Source organism: Drosophila kikkawai, chromosome 3R (assembly GCF_030179895.1).
Source record: "Drosophila kikkawai strain 14028-0561.14 chromosome 3R, DkikHiC1v2, whole genome shotgun sequence".
NCBI lineage: Eukaryota > Metazoa > Arthropoda > Insecta > Diptera > Drosophilidae > Drosophila > Drosophila kikkawai.
Window position 1 is genome coordinate 23,285,015 of NC_091731.1, and position 19,286 is coordinate 23,304,300.

At 45.6% G+C, this 19,286-nt stretch overlaps 1 protein-coding gene across 3 annotated transcripts; it reads right to left on the reverse strand.

Moving 5' to 3' along the window:
• Nucleotides 1-6,135: 6,135 nt before the first annotated feature.
• On the reverse strand, nucleotides 6,136-18,869 carry Ets98B (DNA-binding protein Ets98B). Of its 3 annotated transcripts, none has more exons than XM_017179686.2 (5): nucleotides 18,270-18,869; nucleotides 10,062-10,842; nucleotides 9,836-9,996; nucleotides 8,094-8,235; nucleotides 6,136-7,819 (listed from the first exon to the last, which is right to left on the reverse strand). In XM_017179686.2, the coding sequence occupies exons 1-5, from the start codon at nucleotides 18,309-18,311 to the stop codon at nucleotides 7,404-7,406; spliced, it is 1,542 nt and encodes a 513-aa protein (XP_017035175.1). In that variant the 5' UTR covers nucleotides 18,312-18,869; the 3' UTR covers nucleotides 6,136-7,403. The 3 variants fall into 3 exon arrangements, with proteins under 3 accessions (XP_017035175.1, XP_017035177.1, XP_017035176.1); XM_017179688.2 differs by lacking the exon at nucleotides 18,270-18,869 and adding an exon at nucleotides 11,410-11,507; XM_017179687.2 differs by lacking the exon at nucleotides 18,270-18,869 and adding an exon at nucleotides 11,302-11,381.
• Nucleotides 18,870-19,286: the final 417 nt, after the last annotated feature.

The window sequence follows — 19,286 nt, forward strand, 5'->3', positions numbered from 1 at the left end:
TTTTTTTCGCTCTCCGTTCTTTTTTCTCCGTCAAAATCAGCTAGCAGCGGTGTGCGTCCACAGGGAGAAAAGGATACAATTGAAGATACACTAAAAAGATAGTTGAATCTTTGAGTAAGAATTTACTTTAACTGAAAATACTCAAGAAACTTTAGGCGCTGTTTAGCTAATTTTTAAAAATAATTCTCTACTCTCTTCTCGGAAAGAGTTTAACATCGTTCGATATTTTACTACGTGCAGTGTCTAGTGTCCCTTCACCCGTTTTCCGTGTCCCGATTCCGATCCCGTATCCGGGCCACATTGGCCCACCTCTCACGCAGCTGCCCCGCGGGAGGTTGCGAAAACTTTGCGTAATACCAAAAAGTGCTGGCAGCACATTTCGAGTGCAAACTTTATATTAGAGTTGAAGTGCCATATATATACACACACACACTCCACACACACACATACTGAGACTGGCAAGTAAGTAGAAAAGTGGCAGAAGTGCAAGTACGTGGCTTGGCTTGCCTCACGGCCCCCCATTCCCTTTCACGCCCGCGTTATTTATGAGTTGCGTATGCTATAACGAACTGCAGCGGGGCAGTGAACGAGCGCAGTGCAGCTGCAGCACAAAAGCGCAGCAGCACAAAGCAATGCGCCAATATGACAACGACAACTGCGAGAAGCTGTTGGCTGAGGAAAAAGTCCTGCAAGGAGCGACCGCTCCTCGCAATTACAGAGCACAAGTCATCGACTTGGGCAAAGTTCAGCCAACTTATGATACTCGACAGCGATTCTCTGCTCAGTACCTTTTCCTCTTATACTATATACTATTTCCTTTTTTTTTTTTTTTTTTGTGTATTCTTGCATACTTTTCCCGGTAATTCGAAAATATTGCGAATTTCCCCCAGCTGCATTTAACTCTCGCGAGTCGCTGGTAGTTGTCACGGCGACGGCCACCCATGTACACACGCAGTTGGACGCGGCGATGAAGTTGCCTTTGCATTGGCACCCACTTTGCAGTCAGCAAACGCCCACTGCTTACACTAACCAGCACCCACCACCCACTCTCGCCCGTCCTTTGACACGCTAGCTTGCGTTTTAAAGAAATGAATACACTTTCAGGCATTTGCCCGCCCAGCGCTTTTACCTTATTGCCCGCGTCGTTAGCCTTTGTTAAGCTCGCCCCTCTCCATTGCACCTACCATATGGCACACATGTACACAGAGGAAAATGTGAAAAATATTTGAATAAATTAAAGAAATATATGTTTCGTATTTAAGTGTGCTTGTGGGTTTTTTTTAGTTTCAGTTAGAAGTTTACGACACAGTGAAGAAGTCAAATTCAACCCTATAAATAGCATAAATCTAGATCAGCTTCAACAACAAAGTCGCTCTGGTCATGACCTCTTGAAAAAGAAATTCAACAATATTTTCTATATGTTATATTTAGAAAAAGCTACAAAATAAAAAAAGGATTTAAAATTTTAAACGTTGTCTGACTAAGTTTGCTTGGATATATTCCAAATTTTTATTACAAATTTGATGAAATAATAAATCAATTTTCTTTGTATTACATACATTTTGAAAATTAAATCTATAAATTATTTAGCAAAGAATGCTGTTCTGAGGGGAACTCTAGGTAATATTTTTTAACAAAATCATATATAATATAATATTATTTATAGGCGGGCTTTAAATGTGTTTGTTTGAGTTATATGGACCGCAATAAAATGTAAATTTATTCTCTACTTCGAGAAACGTGATAATTTAATTGCTTTCTACCATCAAGAACTAGTTTTTGGCTTTTATTGTGATCGCATGTGTACTATAAACTTGCTTTATTGCTTTAAGATAAGGGTTATATCTTTGGATAGGTTATTACTTCTTGATAGCAAGTAAATTATATAATTTCGAACTTGTAAGTTATATATTGTATTATATTTTCTTTCCATGTATTAAGTATTTTCCTCAGCCGTTCGTGTTGCGTTTGTACTCAACGATTTGGCTTTGGAACGTGCGAATTTAATTGCATAATTTCAGATTTATTTTTTATTCAACTGCTGCCGGTGCCCCACTCGATACCGCCCCTGTCATCACCACTTGGCCGCTGGCTGTTCCTTAATGGGCGAGAACAAACCGTTAGCTACTTGCCATAATAACGGGTTACGGGCGAGTCAATAAAAATAAAAATAAATTTGCAAATTGTGCGCATTTAATGAGTTCCACATGTGCGTTTTTAATTAATAACAAAGCGCACGACTTCGCACATAGATACTGGTATACACACACAGGCATGAGCCAGCAGGAACAGGAGCTGGTTTATTAAAATAATTTCCCGGCATTTCCCCCCGGATGCAATTGCATTGTTCACGAAACCCAAATGTTCCGCTTAGCTAAATCCACACGCGTTGTTCATACTAAATATTGGATTACTGGGGCTAATTACGCCCCGGCTGAATGTGCAATATCGAAAGGCTCTATTCCCCTTTCTTGCCATATTTTTTGGGCTGCCAAATCAAAGCAAATTTAATCATGTTAATATAATTACTAAAAATTAAGCCATAATCAACACACACACATGCACAGGCACACCACACACAGTCGGCCCAAGTAAACACCTGCCAGCTAACGGCAAATGGCAAACAACAAGGACTCGTTGGGCGCAAGGGGTAAAGGGAACGGGGATTGGAATGGAACATAACACCAAAACGACCCAAATTATTTTTAATTCCCCGCAGGATAAGCACACACGAAATGAGCAGGCTGGCTCCTCCAGAGGCCTCGACTTGCTCCAGCTACAGCTGCAATTTATCCTGAGCGGGGGCGCCAAAGCCGCGTGCTGCGCATATTAACGAAATGATTATGGAATTCATAATTACGCACACACTCGCATTGCCGCACACCCGCCATGTTGGTCCCATGGTGTATTGTAAAATGCGTCAACACATTTGCCAGCCGACGGCAATGGCAGCAGTCCCTACGGAGCGGAGGTCGTCAGACAGCGCAGTGAGTCTCAGGCTGGGACCGGAGACGGGAATGGGAGCGGGAACGAGGTTCTCATGGCGCATACGCAATTTCCAATGCCTTGGCTGCTCAAATATTTGACGCATACAGAGTGTGATTAAATTAAATGCCTCGACCCTCGACCCCCGATCCCGGCACTGGCCCAGGCCCAGGCCAGTTCGATTCGGGAGCTGGCGACACAACTAATTAAAAACGCCCAATAATGCGACGTGACCGGGGCCGGGAAAGGAATTTGTTGTGACCGAAATTTGATTGCGATTGCGATTGCGAGGTCACCGACCACTTGACCAATGGTCAAATATGTGCTCTTCCTTTCGGGGCTGTGTGCGTAATAAACTGGCCGGGCGGCCGCATAATGCGATTATTGTCCCTGGCATATCTGGGCTGTGGCCCGGATAATTCAATAAATTGCAATGCCATGTTGTTAACTCGCCCCCCGGGGCATTCTCGGGATGCCAAATCAAATGCACTTAACTAAACTAAATGTGGCCGCAGTCGGTTCTCGTTCTCCCTTGATTCTGGCCTCAAAGTAGGCAACGATTTGCTCACCGCATAAATTTCGCTTGAGTGGAAAAGGGAAATTGTTAAAAGGGACAGGCCAAAAAAAAAACGAAACGATTCTCCTCCGCACGGCGAAAACTTTTTTAAGTTAATTGAAATTCGTCCAGGATGCCCAAAGGGTATCAAGGGATGCACACTCACACCGCCGCAACCAGCTGCAGGATGGCGGAGAACCCTCTCGGACACTACCGGAAAAGGTTTGAACTCCTGTTTTCGTTTGATCAGAACCGGGATTGCCTGGGACTCCATTCGGAGGTATATTTATGGGCGTGCGTAGGCCTCGAAAGGCGGATGGACTTGTTGAATGGCCCACGAATATGTTGCCGCCCGGTTCCGGGATATCTTGCTCCTCGAGCAAACAGTTTAGTCAGCGCCGGGACCGGTCCGGGCAATGTGCTTAAGTCTCATTTATTTTTCATGGCCTGGCCTATAAAAATTGTAATTTCATTACCACCGACAGGCGGTTACGCCGAAGGTGGCTCCCAAGTAGCAAGTGCAAAATTGAAACACACTTGAAAAATGAAGGTGCCCGGCAAAACAACCACAACTCTCACTTGTCTGTTGGTCGCTCCTGCGGCTCCTGCTACCCCTGCCGGCCTTTTTATGAATTTTTAAAAATGTTGCTGTTTTGGCGGCGGCCGGCGCTGATTTCGCAGTCATGGGCAGCCGTGTGGCCACAGGACCCAAATGCCCGGCCACTTGTTAGCTATTTTACGTTCCCACAAATGCCGGTGTGTGAGGGAGTGTGCTCCCGGAGCTCTTCCGGTGCGATTCAAAGTGTGGGGTGTGTGTGTGTGTGGCCAAGGTACTTAACTTAAATGGCATATACACTCCTTCACTTGGCCAGCCAGTCGACATCAATTTAAATTGAATTTTCACTTACCTGAGGACAAGGGTTCTTGGTCCTTGGGACTGGGCATCCTTTGGTATGCAGACCAGACACCCGGCAATTTACGTCCTGAATTAGTCTAATGTAAAATTTAAACCTTAACTTTGGCATTTCCTTTTCGGTTTCGGGTGCTCATCTCTTGCCGCTTTCATTTTATTTTCTTTTTTTTTTCCTGCTCCTGGCCAGTGAACGGGGTTGAGTTCTTAATTGATTAGGCCCGACATTTAATTAGCAGCGAATATTTTTCTGCCATTGCGGCTTGGCTTCTGAGCAGATTCATCATGCTTTGATGGCTCCGCAGGTCGTGCCGAGGGACCTTCGTCCTGCTCCTCGTCCCACTTCAATGTCACCAATTATGCTAATTAAAGGTGCCGTCGGCGGAAAGCTCGGGCTCAACAATGCGCGCAAAATGTCTCCGTTTATGGGCAGCCAGGGGTTAAGGGTGCGTCTATTTTTAAACGGCAAATTGACGGGGCTTAAAAAAGGGCTAACTAGCCGAGAGACGGGCGATGGGCGGGTCAATTGACTGCTGGGGCGTAATTATCAAAATATGTAGCGGTGCCCGGCCGGGGCCGGGCTACCTTCTGGAATTGACAAATTAACATAAGAATGGTTAGCCAAGTGAGCAGCAGCAGCAGCAGCAGCAGCAAGAAGAAAGGATAACGCTTGCGGAAAGGCCAGGACCCCGAGGCAAGCCCCGGTTGCCGCATATCTTAAGCCTCCGGGCGGTAACGAACCTGTTGATGAATCAAACACGAAATTAAAATTCCGGCCTGGAGTGGGCGTGTCCTTGCACAACGTCTACGTCTGCTTAACGCTTGCTGCACTAATTCAATTAAATATTTGTCTTTGTAGTTTGTGTCGCAGCCAAGGAATAGAACAAAACGAGGGCCAGGAAATATGACGAGGGCATCCAGCCTGCTCCAGACCGAAACCCAAGCCCGGGCTCAGGCCCAAGAAGACAACGAGAGAAAGCCAAGGCTGCTGGCTGGGGATAAACAGCTCACGGTAGTGGGTCTGCGTCACCCGTCGCTCGTCTCCGGGATAATGCAAATATTGTCGGGAGCGCGGGGATTTCACTCAAAAAGTGAGAGCAGGACTGGCGGCTGGAAGGAATGAATTTATTGCTTTTGGGAATTTTCCACTTGATGGCATTTAATGCGATTTAGTATTTAAATGAAGCAGCACCGGAGCAGGAGTTGGCCCATGATGGCAATGGGACAACAAAGACGATAAACTCATTCGGGCGCATTAAATTAATCTCGGCCAAGGCAGCAGCAGCAGCAGCATTGACTTATTATACAGCCCCGATAATCCGGCCTGAATGATTCAATGTCTATGTAGGAAGGACTTTCTCAATTGATGCACGGCCGGAATTGTTTTTGCTGATTGAAAATCGCAACGGTCACACACGAGTGCAGTTTTCACCACCCCAAGCCCCCAGCCCAGCGGTAGTGCAGATTTTAACCCCAAACCCAGCTCACCGACTGACTGACAGGGCAATCTAAAATGTTTTGCTCGCTGCACAAGAGCAACTCCTCCGATTACTGCGATTTTCAGTCGGTTTCGGGTTCGAATTCGGTTTCAGTTTCAGCTCCAGTCCGATGGCAACGCAAACTGAAAACTGGAAATCCGCACACAGATACCCAGATCAACAGATTTAAAGTAAATATTTCAGTATTTGCCTTGTTTTTTGCCGTGATTTTTATTATTATCGGATAGTGTAGCATGACAATATGTTAGTTGAATAAATAAATAAATAATTGGTGTATCGTAAAAAGTGTAAAGTGCATAAATCTAGCTGCCAGGCAGGCAATGTCCTAATTATATGTGGGAATATGCGTATAAATATATTTTCATAAACGGTATCTGTTCTATTTGGTTAACAAATAAGCCAAGCAGCCAATTGGCCGTTGCATAATTCAATTAGTTAATGCAAATAGAAGCACAATAATTGACTTTCCATAATTCAGCGCTCGGCTGACTCGGGCCAGCGAATAAATATTAAAATTAACTTAAACTCCCTACCCGTCACATACTCGAAGCTAGAGAGAACATTATGCGCGAATTATGCTAATTGCGAATAATCGAATAATAAAACAAAATGAAACAAACTATGTCTAAATCGAACCACCACCCGGTACAGAATAAATAATTGACATCGATTGACAAAACGCAAATCGGACGAGGTCGAAAGGTTTTTAACTTGGTTGCGCCTTTGCGGAAGAGAAAAAACTTTCAAGGAAACCTAGGGCTAATCGAGGGTCCTTAACACTACTATTAACAATTGTTCGCTTATTAAGTTGTTCATAGAACTTACTTTTGATATATCATAGATATATGGTTCCTAAAATTACCTCAACACCTTCATGCTGCCAGCGCAGGATGCTCCCTGAGCGGCGGAGTTCTCTGGATGCTGCGCCCTTCATTGCCAATTTCGCCTCGGACTACTAATGGCGGGCCAACAGATCCAGAGCTTGCTCCTCCGCTTCAGCCACCGAAAGATGGCCAGGACACGGTCGTCCCGGAGAGCCATCCTGCGCAGGGACAGGCAGCAGTTGAATAAAGATGTCGCCGGTAAGTCAAACATGCTCTGAGCAGCCGCTTGACCAGCTGCAGGGCGGGATCAGGGTCGGATCTACGATCGGTCGCGGTGAAATGGGGGTCACTTAAAACCCTGCCCAGGCGAACTTACCTTCGCCAGTGGGCGCGGGTTTGAGCCTTACACTAGAGCCAAACTTAATCGCTGCACGAACTTACCTTCGTGCCTAACAAGATTGCGTGTGGGAGTCGGGAGTATGTACAAGAGGAGCGGCAACTAGAACCCGCTAGGCCCACAAGGCTAGCCGGGCATAGTCAGCGGATCGGGGTCAGGTGGGTCAGGTGTCAGGTGTCTGGTGTGGGGTCCTCCACTTACAACTAGCCTTAAATAAGGGTCTTTGCGACACCTACTGGCTGTAGGGGTGGCAGAACTGGTACACCAGGCGCTGCGACCTTTCCGTCTTCTTCATGATGCCCTTCTTGTAGTACTGCCGGATGGAGCGGGACAACTTGTCGTAGTTCATCGCCGGCCGGTTCTTACGTCGGCCCCACAGCTTGGCCACCCTCACCGAGTCCTCGATCTTGAAGATGCCCTTGCTGCGGTCAATCCATCTTATGGCCGTGCCGTTCACCTGCGGCGAGGCCAGCAGTTCTTTAAGGAACTGCCACAAGTGGATGTGCGAGCCACCGCCTCCACCGGTGCGTCCGCCGTTCGAGCGCTTAGCTGTCGGTGCCGCGCCAGAAGTGGGTGTGGCCGTGGGCGTGGAGGTGAAGCTGCTGCTCAGAGGTGTCACTACTGCCTCCGCATCCATGTCCTCTTCATCTGATGGAAGGAAAGAAAAAATTACCTCTTTGTAACTCTAATTGTTTCAAGTTATTTATCAATGGTTAGGATAAGCTATTAACATAAAATTTTATAACAATTTTGTCTTAAAGTTAGTTGGAATTTCCTATTAGATTTAGGTAATTTTATTTTTTAGGTAATGAGTAAGAAAATCATTGAAAAAATGCAAGTCCCAACAGTTTAAAAATAACGCAAGGTAAAAATGTTCTTGTTTTTTCGTTATGCAAATTATTTTCGCTCTTCTAAGACTCACCTTCGCTGTCCTCGTTATAGTCCAGATCCAAATTGGGCATCGCATAGCTGGCTGGCCAAAGATCGGACTGCTGCTGGTGTCCGGGCTGGTCAGCGTAGGCCATCTTCCATATCTCGAGCTGGGCGTGCAGTGTGCTGCCGCTCTGTAAAAAGGAAAGGAAAGCCGAAAGTGAGACATTGCGAATGGGCACAGAGCCTTAATCCTGGCCAGATCTCAATCTAGACGGTATATCAATTGAAAATTCTTTGGCTATGGCTATCCAAGTGCATAAATTATCCCCAGTCTTCATGCTCCACGGTTGAAGCTGCACCACAGCAACACGAGACAAGAGCTAGCTACGGCGCAGACGACGACGACTTACTTTCACCTTGCAATGTCGTTGCTGGTCGTTGGCTCAGTTCGAGTGCTGCCAGTCCGCCGACTCCCCTTCTCCCTCTCCCCCGGCTGGCAGTCATCTGAGCTGCGCTGCGGCGATGGCTCGTAATCATCCATCCAAGTGCTGCAGTTTCACCAAACAACCTTCACACATTCTTTCACCTTTACAGCCATGACCACGGTTACTAATTTTGTTTCTTTTTCGACTGCTCTCTGATCTCCGATTTCGTTGGCTTTTGTCATTCGCTCCCTCGCGCACGTTCGTTGCCTAAGTCTTTTGTTTTCTTTCTGCTGCACTCTCCTCAGCAGCGGCCACAACGGCAGCGAACGAGCCTAAGCGAATGTAATCATTGATATATTTTTGGCAAATGGGAGAGCACATGCTCGGTGGCTAGCTGGCGAGCTGCCGAGCTGCCGAGCTGGGATGTGGAGTAGTTTTAAATGCCGCCAGCTCTGCCTAATTGCTGGCAACAGGTTTGGGGGTTTGAGGCTGTGGATTTGAGTCTTGAGACTGGCGCTCGAGTCTTAAGTTTTGCGTTTTGCGTTTTGCTTTCTGATTTTTCGATTCCGAATGGGCTTGTAAGCTCGCAGCCGTGGTCGCTGCCATGACGTCAACGCCAGTTACGAAACTTGTTTCGTTTTAGTTTTCATTTCATTTCGATTCGTTTTGATTCGTTTTGTTTTGCTCTTTGTTGTCTTTTTCTGTTTCTTTTTCTTGTGCTTCCATTTCCATTCCATTTCGCCCCGTACGCGAAATTCAATTCAATGGAATTGGGGGGTCTCTCCATATGGAATGGTCGCTCGCTGGCTCTTTGCTGTAGCTTTGACCATTTGCATTGTGTTATTGTTTTATGCTTCATGCCCCATTGGCTATTGGCCCGTTGCCTTGTGATCTGATGGATTTTGTAATATGCCCAACTATTTTGGCACTCGCCCAGTTAAGTCATACGTTTGTTTTGACGCACATAATGGAATTAATTATAAGTATCCCCTAAAAATCAACCTAATTCCGAACGAATCTGTTTTGTTGATTTTCCTTTAAGGAAATTTAAAGACCTAGTCATAAGCTCTTTGCTAAAAAATCTAGGCGTCATTGAATGGTCTGAATTTCTTGTTTTGGGAATGAGTCAGAATTTCGGTAAAAACCATAATATTTCATGTAGCTATTTATATCATAAAATTAATATTTGCTAACTTATCCAGTAAGCAGTATAGAAACCTCAGCCCACAAAACTGTACGTAAGACCCAAGCTATAAAATATCTACCAATGGAATTTCAAGACTTCTGCAAGCCAACTAAACATGGCAGTCTCTAGAGATTTCTATGACACCTTTCGGTGGCGAGTGTGACTGACTCTTGGACTCACCTCAGGCAATCGGCGCACGAATTCCTCCTCGCTGAGTAATGTCAATGCGGCGCCGTCTTCGCAGAACTGCAGCTCCAAGTCGGCCACCGGCGGCAGTCGAAACTGGGCCAAGGTGGACCGAAGCCATGCGTGTACTTGGGCGGGCGACCAGCCATTCGGATCTACGTGGAAGCACACTGGATTATAGACAACTCTGCTGGAATTTAACCCTTAACCCTTTGCTCACCCTGCGATATCTGCAGCTCCGCGCAGATGGCGTCCGCCTCCCGCTTGGCATGCTCCAGCGCCAGCGAAATGACTGGCTCAAAGTCCCCGCGCACCTCGGCCAAGCCGCCAATGAAAGATTCCAGAGCCAGCGGCTTCAGGTTGTGCCGCTTCTGGAAGCTGGTGTCCTCCAGGCACTCGCGCAGCAGCTGATGGTCGGGCTTGGTGTCCGGGAGATTCGGCTGCCCGCTCTGGAGGCTCTGCTGCTGCAGCAGCGAGTTCAGGTCAATCAGGCTCTCGATGTCCGCGTCGAAGGGCTCGGCCTTGATGCTCTCCCCGCAGGCGGAACGCGGCGAGGGAGTCTCGCAATTGGACTCGGGTGGCGAAGGTGGCAAGATGTGTAGCTCCTGCTTGATGCTGGCCGCCTCCAGGGAGGGCGAGGGGCTGCTCAGGCTGTCGTAGCTGCCGCCTAATCTGCCGAATCCGTAGGCGGCGAACTCCGACTGCAGCGGACTCGACTGCGGTGAGGGATACGCACTATGCGGATAGGCGGGCGGCGGAATCAACCGGTGGGTGGATCTGGGATAAGGCTGTTGTTGCTGCTGCTGCTGATTCTGGCTCTCCCAGGCGCACTCGACCTTGATCTGGGGAGCGTTGTACTGGAAGACAGTGGTGGGAATGGGGGCGGGGGCAGATTCCTGCGGCAGAAGCGACAGGTCAAAGTTATCCGCAAAGGCTGAGTACTGGTCCGGAGGCGTCTGGGCCTGGAACTGGTGTGGCTTCAGCTGCGGACTGTGCGGCATCTGGAGAGAAAGAAAGAAAGTGGTAGCCAAGATCAGTACACTGGTAAAAATTATAATTTTATTCCTATAAAAGGGTTGTATAGGAAAGCTTATCAAATTAATTTAAGATGATATTTGATCATTGTTTCTAGCAAATACTTAATAGTTGTCCCTTAAATAAAAATACTAATATCTTACGATTAGACAATGGGTAACTTCTCTCTGTGTAACTACAAGAACTGGAGTTTTTTTTTTGCTAAAGAAAAGAGGGACTGGCCAGTAGCGGCTGCTAATTGAAAATCTAAACACTGGAGGCGCCATCTTGCTGGAGCCAACACTAATTATCAGACGAGATCTTAGATGCCAAATCGCGGCCACCTGTCTTAATTATCACGCCCATGAAAGTTAATTAGTTTTATTTCTCCAGTTGGAATTTGCGCATGTGTGGCCGCCTTTCTAATTTGTACTCGCAGCACCTACCTGACCAGCAAGGTATGGAAATTTTTCGGACTCGGTTTTGGTTTCGGTTTCGGATGCCTGGTCTGATTCTGACTCGGTTCTGATGGGCTCTCTGACTGGGTTCCTAACCTTAGATTTCCAAGGCGGTGGTCCCACGGCTGGCGGGATTCGAAGCCGACAAGACAAGAGCAAGAGACGTACTAAGCTCCAAGTGGCATTGATTTTCTCATTTATCAAGCTGCGAGTTGGGCTGTGACGCCACAGAACACCTTCTGTGCCTGCAAAGCGAGAAAAAACCCAGAGCCCCGTAGACCATCGGGGGGTGTGCTTTTTTACGAGCAGCCAAACAATGACTAGATCGAAATCAAAGCGTTCTCCGTCGCTCTCACATACATTTCTGTACTTCACCAGCCTCCCACTCTCTTCGCCGTCACTATCCTCTCCCTCTTTGTTGAATTTTATAAGGTATACACTGGCAAGGGCTATTCTAGTTTTGGAATCAAGTTTGTCACGTTTTTCCGATCATGTACTTCTATATACTTTACTTTATTAAGAAAATAATTATTTAAATTCTAAATACAAAAAAAAATAATCATGAAGTCTGATTAAATAAATATCTTATATACTTGGTTGTTTTACAAATTGTTTGCTTATCATTTAGAAACCAGCTTTTTGGTAGTCCTGAACCATCATTTTCGGGATGGACTAAATAGTATGTATATTATATTCCTACCTAGTCAAGCTTAGTTTTAAAATTGCATAAAATGTAATTCTTATGAAGATAGTAAATAGAAAAACCGACTTCGAAAGGGTAATCTGAGATACGTTTTTCGAAACTTTATAACTTTTTTCTTATTTATTTGCACAGCGTCATAAAAGGAGGCAATGCTAATACGGCCCGAATGCGCTACCAATTTGTACCTATGAGAAACTGGTTTTTCATTAAGCCACTCAATGCAGCAGTCGGCTCTCAGGGAGCTACCTTTGTCACCTGGGACACGAGGGGGTGGCTGGGGGCTCCTGAATATTGCATACGGCTATGCGCTGTGCGCTTATTATTAATAAAACAGCTCATACTGGATTTTCCGACAAGCACTTTCAGCGACAACCCAAGGGAGAGTGGGGTGTTATTATTGGCTGGGCGACGACGCCATAATTCTAACTAGTCACGATGTTATTACAATTTCTGTGTTTTAATTGTCCGACAACGGGGCGTATGAGTGATTTCAGTTCGCTTTTCTCGCCTGCCCGCTAATTGCAAGCGCAAACATTTCGATTTCGCTGTAGCAACAACAGCAGCAGTACTCGGTGATTACCTTGCGTAATATGCATATTATTAGAGCGATATCTAAGCCTCGCACATCGCCGTGTACTTCACCCAAATCCAAGCTCGAACTGGAGTCGAAATCTGTTTGAGGCCCCAAGGAAAACCGAGGACGAGGATGAATCAGCAGCTGCAGCCAATGACTCAGTCGACTGGCCATAAAAAAAATGTGATTGCTGAGCAAAAACTGCATAATAAATCGACCGGCTATGGGCCATTTATGGACCATTAAGGGCGGGTCCCGGCGGCAAAGATGTCAACTAGTTATTCCTAGTTATTACACTGTTTCCCGAAAAATTCTTTTAAAATATAAACTATTTCCATATAAAATTTTATGACCATTAACCGACCCTCAGGTCTGCCCCCATAAATCGTCCCCAAAAAGGTCTTACTGAATGAAAAGCCTCCCCGAAATAGGTAGTTCAAAATAATGTCAATATATATTCCTATTTCGGGGCAATAAATGCGGAAAAAAATTTGAATTTCTTACGGAAACTTTGATTTATTCTACCCCCAGACACAGACAATGCCGGGCCCACATCCTCGCAGCTGTGCGAATTAGATCACTCGGGTTATTCCAGTCTATGGATTTCCTGCTGTTCCGAGACGGACGAACAAAGATCTGAATCATGTGGCGTACTCGTAAATTTTAATTAAATCTCGTTCTACAAAAAGCGATAGAACGAGAGCCCGGCTCAGCTTGGTCGCACAATTCTGACAGAATCGGAGTTTCCAGCGCCGTGGAGGGAGAGATGCAGACAAAAGGCACTTTTTTTGCGGCGCTTTTGGCCAAACGCTTTCGGCCGATAATATTTCATTAGCATGTCCAACATCGGGCGGCTGTCAATAAACGCTATTGTTTCGGGATTGGGACTGGGCTTCAGTATCGAATAACGCCGCAGTGTATATATAGCGTATATTGATATGTCGACATGTGTAGCACTAGCACCCACCCAATCCACGTCACAAATTGCTTGTTTTGTGTTTGTTATCGATCACCAAACGCTTGATGTCAGTGAAACAATGAGCCCGGCAGCAATTAGGATTTGGCATGGCTCTCTCTCCAGCCAAGTGGCTGTCAGGTGTTGCTGGTATTTTTAGAAAAACCGCAGGGCCATAATAGCCGCCGGTTCTATTTTTATAGTAATTTACAAAAGGCGCACAACTGATACGGCTCGGAGTGTGGGTGTGACCGTGTGATTGGACGGCTGAAAGGGAAATACAGTGTGTGTGTTCTGGGCTTTCCACCTGCCAGCTAACAGGATACATTGGCCAAGAGTCTGAGTACTCACTCGATTCGATGGAAGCTCTTATCGTGGAAAACGATCGCTGGCCTTAACCATGCTGCTGACTAACCAATAATCATATTCATTCGCATCGCTTAGATGGAATGGATTTCATATGTTGACTACATTTCGACTGACACGCACCGGCACCAAAGAAATATTGAATTGAATTCCAATTAAATTATAGCAAAAATGCCATAAACTTCAAAGCTGACTCATTTCAAACGGACAGAACGGATAGACAACGACGACGGCGACGATGAGAAAATAAATCGAATATGCCGAATTTATTAAAATTTCAGCAGGCCGATAAAAATCCATTTTCCAGCAATAACAAAAGACAAAGCCGAATATCCGAATCCAAACAAAAGACAAAACAAAATAAAACCAGAGCAACGCTAGATGTCGAAATCTCAGATGGAAATGGAGATGGAGATGAAGACAAAGTTAAGGCAAACATTTTGCCGGACTGTCAAAAGCAGTGGCAGATTTGATTTCCCTTTTGCGCCAGCAAATTGAAAAACCCTTACCCAAATTAGCAACAATAATATTTGAGCAATGTGCCATGCTGACAGGCGAGAGGAGAGAGCCTGAGAGCACAAAGTAATAAATTGAAAATATCTGGCTTTGGCCGAGGCCACAAAAAGTTGAAGTGAAAAACAAGTTTTATGATTTTTGTGGCTGGCCAACTCAAACAAAATTCATTAGAACAAGTCGAAGCCACTGTCAAGAATGTGGCATATTTATTTACAAACACACGTCGCTGTCGCCTGTGTGCTGGTATCTGTGCCTGAGCTTGTGGCTTCGCCTAATAATAAAATCAAGTTTACGTTTTAAGAACGACAAAAGCATTATTAAAAGCTGCGATCAGATAGCACTCAGCTCATTGTCTCGTACCGCAGATAATAAATGGAACGAATGAAATGGCCAACGCCTAAGGCGCGCTCACGACCGATCTATATAGATACACTTAACAAGATCTTACAGGGGCGCGCCCAGGCCCATAGACAAAGGAAACCTTGGTGCAGAATCGGAGTCGGCATCGGGCACTCGGACTCTGGCTCGGAATCAGAATCAGAATCAGAATCGAAATCTGACTCCAAGTCGGACAAAAGGTTGGAGTGAAGGGTAGTTCGCTTACAGTTGCAACTGCAGCCTTGGAGGCCTTGAGCGCATGACATGATGTTGAGTTATGGCCAGGTGATATTTAAATTAATTTATATGTATCTTTGAACTAAATAAACAAACTATGCTAATGCCGCACTCGGTCCTAACCTCAGGTGTTCGTTCAGCTGGCTGCGACTGGCGACAATTGTCAGGTAATCTGTTCTAATCGCATTATGGCAATGGCGCTGGCTAAAGCCACGCGGAGCGACCAAATACGAGCGCCTCCCCTCTGCTGGTCTTAGCCCCTCCAGTCACTCAACCCCCTTCTGGCCGATGCGCAAGCGCAAATTGTTTGTTTAATGAATGTTCGCTTTATTCGCGCGCTAGGGATTGGATACTACAAATGGGTTGGTGCCGGAGGGGCACCAAGGGGTTATGGCCATGTTGAAGTGCGCTGTCAACAGCAAAAGCATACACTTACCAGCGCAGATACACAGGGAGAAACTAAGGGTTTTCGAAGAAGGTATACACCCAACAGAGGCAAATATATACTCATAATTAAAAAAAATCCTAAAATTTAGATAACAAAAACTTAAAATGAGAAGCAATAATTATAATTGGAAAATTTTAGCATATTTAAATGAAGGATACTTGACTGAAATAAGTATTGTTTTTAAGCCAAAAATTGTAATTTAAATGCTGTAATTTTTTCCTCTCCGTGTACAGCTACAGTCCCAGACAGCTACAAAGATAGAGATACTCTGGCAAATCCCCCGCCGGTATCCACGTACAATCTACGGGCGCTTGGATGCGTGGGTTAAGCTGTCAAAGAGACAAGACTTATTTCTGCTTATTTTTACATGGCTCGCCTCTGCCAGCCGCCTGCCTTCTGTTTCACTCATTATTCCGTATCTGAGTATCTGTATCTTGGTGCCTTTGTTTTTGCATGGCGTATCTGTGCGCTTGGCAGTTTGGCGTTGGTTTCAGCCACTTCGTGACGGGGCAATTGCGAGTGCAGTTCTTGCCGTTCTTAGCTATTTGCATTGCATTTAATTGTCGACATTTCATGCTAGATAAATGGCTCCCGGCAAGGTTAATAAATATCTCGGGTCTGGGGTCTCGACACTCGACTCTTCAACTGGCTAAAAGGGTGCCACATTTCAATTATGCTAGCTACTTGCAAGCCTGCTTAATATGCAAAATATCTGTGGTAACTGCAACTGTAACGCTCCAGAATGTACCAATGTTCCGGCTCATTGATGGAGTTGTGGCTGCCGTGGGAAGCCATGGGAAAATTAATTAACACACCAACTGATTGAAGACTTAATCGAGGCAAAGATTCTCCTCCATGCCCGAGAGCCTTTGATTCTCCCCCACATTAACCTGTCCGAGAGCCTGATGGACACACCAGACTCACACCCACCTGGGACCGGGAAGGAGAGTCAAGGAGAGTCCAAGAATGGCCGCCCAGGAATGCGCTTTAGTATAGGCACCGAACCCTGCAAATCCAAAGCCATCCATTCCCATCCAATACAAGCCAATCCGAGCCGATCCAATCCCTTTTGCGCTCATTATGCACTGCACGCACTGACAATTATTCCGAACAAAAGACGTTGCGAAGCCAACTCATTTCAATTTGCATAAAAGCCAGGCGAGATTCCATGCTGAAGCCGCAAGACAGGAGCCTAAACCGCATTTGAGCCAAGAAGGTGGAGCCACACCCAAAAGGTGATTATTATTGTATAATCGGTTTGATTGATAACCAGCCCTTGGCAGAGCCAACTCTGTGGCTGAGTGCCACTCTGGATAGATCCCACAGACGGAAGGCAGAGAGAGGCTCCGAGGAAAACCTGACAAGCTGAAGTATTTATGTCATGTCGAGTTTTCCTCAACTGCAAGTACGACGGCTGGCTTAGCGTGGCTGAGCTGCGAAAGCGGCTTGCATTTATAATTGCTGGCAGTAGTATTTATTTTATTATGTCCATAAATATAATGAGACATGAGTGAGGCTGTGGTGCATTTCTAAACGCTCTTCGCTGTTTGCTGTTCGTTGCGAGCTGCGAACTGCAAGCTGATGGTTGGGAAAAGCGCGAGAAGCTAAAGCAGAAGCAGCAAAATCGCAGCGGAGACACATTTCCATCAAATCAATCAAAAATGGTAAATACAAGTTTTTCCTTGCCGTATTTTCTGTATTTTCTTTTATTGCAATGCTGCTGGCAGCGACAAACGTCAAAGACATATGGAGCCTAAGTAGGTCCAGCAAAAAGTATCTGCTGGATTGGAATGCACTTTCCGAGTGAAATGCCGGGCCGACATGGCCGGCAGCTCTTACTATACACTGTTTGTATTTGTGCTACTGTTTGTTGTCATGCCATAGTTGACAATCATTTAGAATCACTTCTTGCAAAATGAAAGCATCTTTTGAAAGTTGCTGCCACTGTCGTTGCCACAGCCACAGCCACTGCCATTGCTGTTATTGTAATTAAAGCGAAATGCCATAAGACAAATGCGAAAATGTAACTGGCAAGTGTTACTGCTGCTGGATGCTAGCTGTGCACAGAGAGAAAAGAAATACAAATGTTGATTTTTCTTCATCTTGAGCAACATTTAAGCTCAAGGTCGATATGGTAATCATATTTCTTGAATATAAAGATATATTTGCTGATTATCATATAAATTGATAACGCTTGAACTTTTGATTCACTAAAGGTTGCCTTGTGAATAAACCCATTTGAAATCATGAAAGTACAAGCTGATTTCTTAACTTTGACCCAATATAGAAATTCTTGGTATTTGTTATTTCAATGAAATTGTGCCTAGATTAAGTTTCTTATCACAATCGCCTAGTTTCGAAGCTGATTATGACTCTTTAAACTATTAAATCTAATAAATAAATCTGGAAATATTTTGAAATATTTGCTAACATTTAAAATAAATAACATTTTTGTGCTGTGTAGCCAGCTCTCACCCAGTGACACGCATTCGCAGCGGCAGTCGCATTCGCATTCGCGAGATACATCTGCCGCCTACGCGAGATGCGCTGCTAATTAAGAGCCGCTGCTTTCTGCCACCAAACTGCGCACAATGCTCGGTTCGACAGATACACAGATACAGATACATTCTGCGACTGATAAGCCGGGGTCATCGATGGGTTATCGGCCATCGGCTCTATCAGCTATATAGTTGCGCTACAGCCAGCCCTAGCCCCCTGTTTTTCTGTGCAGAGTTGCCGATAAAGTGGCTCGGCTCTACAAGTACTACGTTTCACTTACCTCACTGCCACTGGGCATGTACAGCATTTTCTCATACTCCATTTCGAAGCCTTATTAAAGACAATGGTAAGTGGTATTTGGCAGATACTCGCTTCTCAGGCCCAGTTAGATACCCTGGATGGTGGCGGATAGTTGGTGGTACTGTATCTGGATCGGGTTGGCGTGCGCATGCAAAAATCAATGTTGTAGCTGCGAAAGTCTCCGCTATCTCGTTCTCGCTGGCGGCCCGCTGCGCACCTCCCGCTCTGGCCGTCTCTGTCTGGCTCTTTCACTTGTTGCTGTTTTGGTTTTGACTTTTCAAAATGTTAAACTAGATTCAGATTCACTCAGAGTTGCTTTGGCTGCTGATGCTGGATTTAGTGTTTTTCGTTTGTTTCACTGCGCCTGCCTTTGTGTTCATAATGAGCTTTAAATTGCTTCGAGTCTATATTTCGGTTCCGAGCTCTCTTCAGCCTGTTTGCTGTGCTGTGCATTCACTTGACTGGTATTCACTGCATTTCGTTACTAAAATTTCCACTGGCAAACTTGTTGCTCTCTCTTTCACTCGCTCGCTGGCTGTCTCTTTCGCAGTGTCTGGGTCCGCTGTCAACCGTTCGCAAAGTCTTCACGCTCAATTCTGTGAGCGGTCCGCGTCGCGATCGCTCCGCTTACCTCATGCGCCGAGCTTTTGAGCCGCCGAACTGGTTGGTGCTATTCAAGCTCCGCTCCGCCGCCCAGCTTTTACCGCCCCGAGCTCCCAGGTCTCAGTTCCCATCCCAGAGTACCCAGCTGGGAGCTTTGCCATTCAGACATCGGCGCTATCGAAGCCAGCAAAAGTCCATCAATTCCGAGATGAAATTTATTGTTTCGCATAAAGTGACACAGACAGAAACAGCCACTGCAACGGCCAAAGAGCCACTGCCTGTGCCACAGCAGCAACTGTGATTGAATTGGTCAAAAGAGCTGAGAAAATATCGCAGATAAGCTAGGAAAAGGGACTAAGGTATTATTATTTAATATGTATAAATAATAAATAAT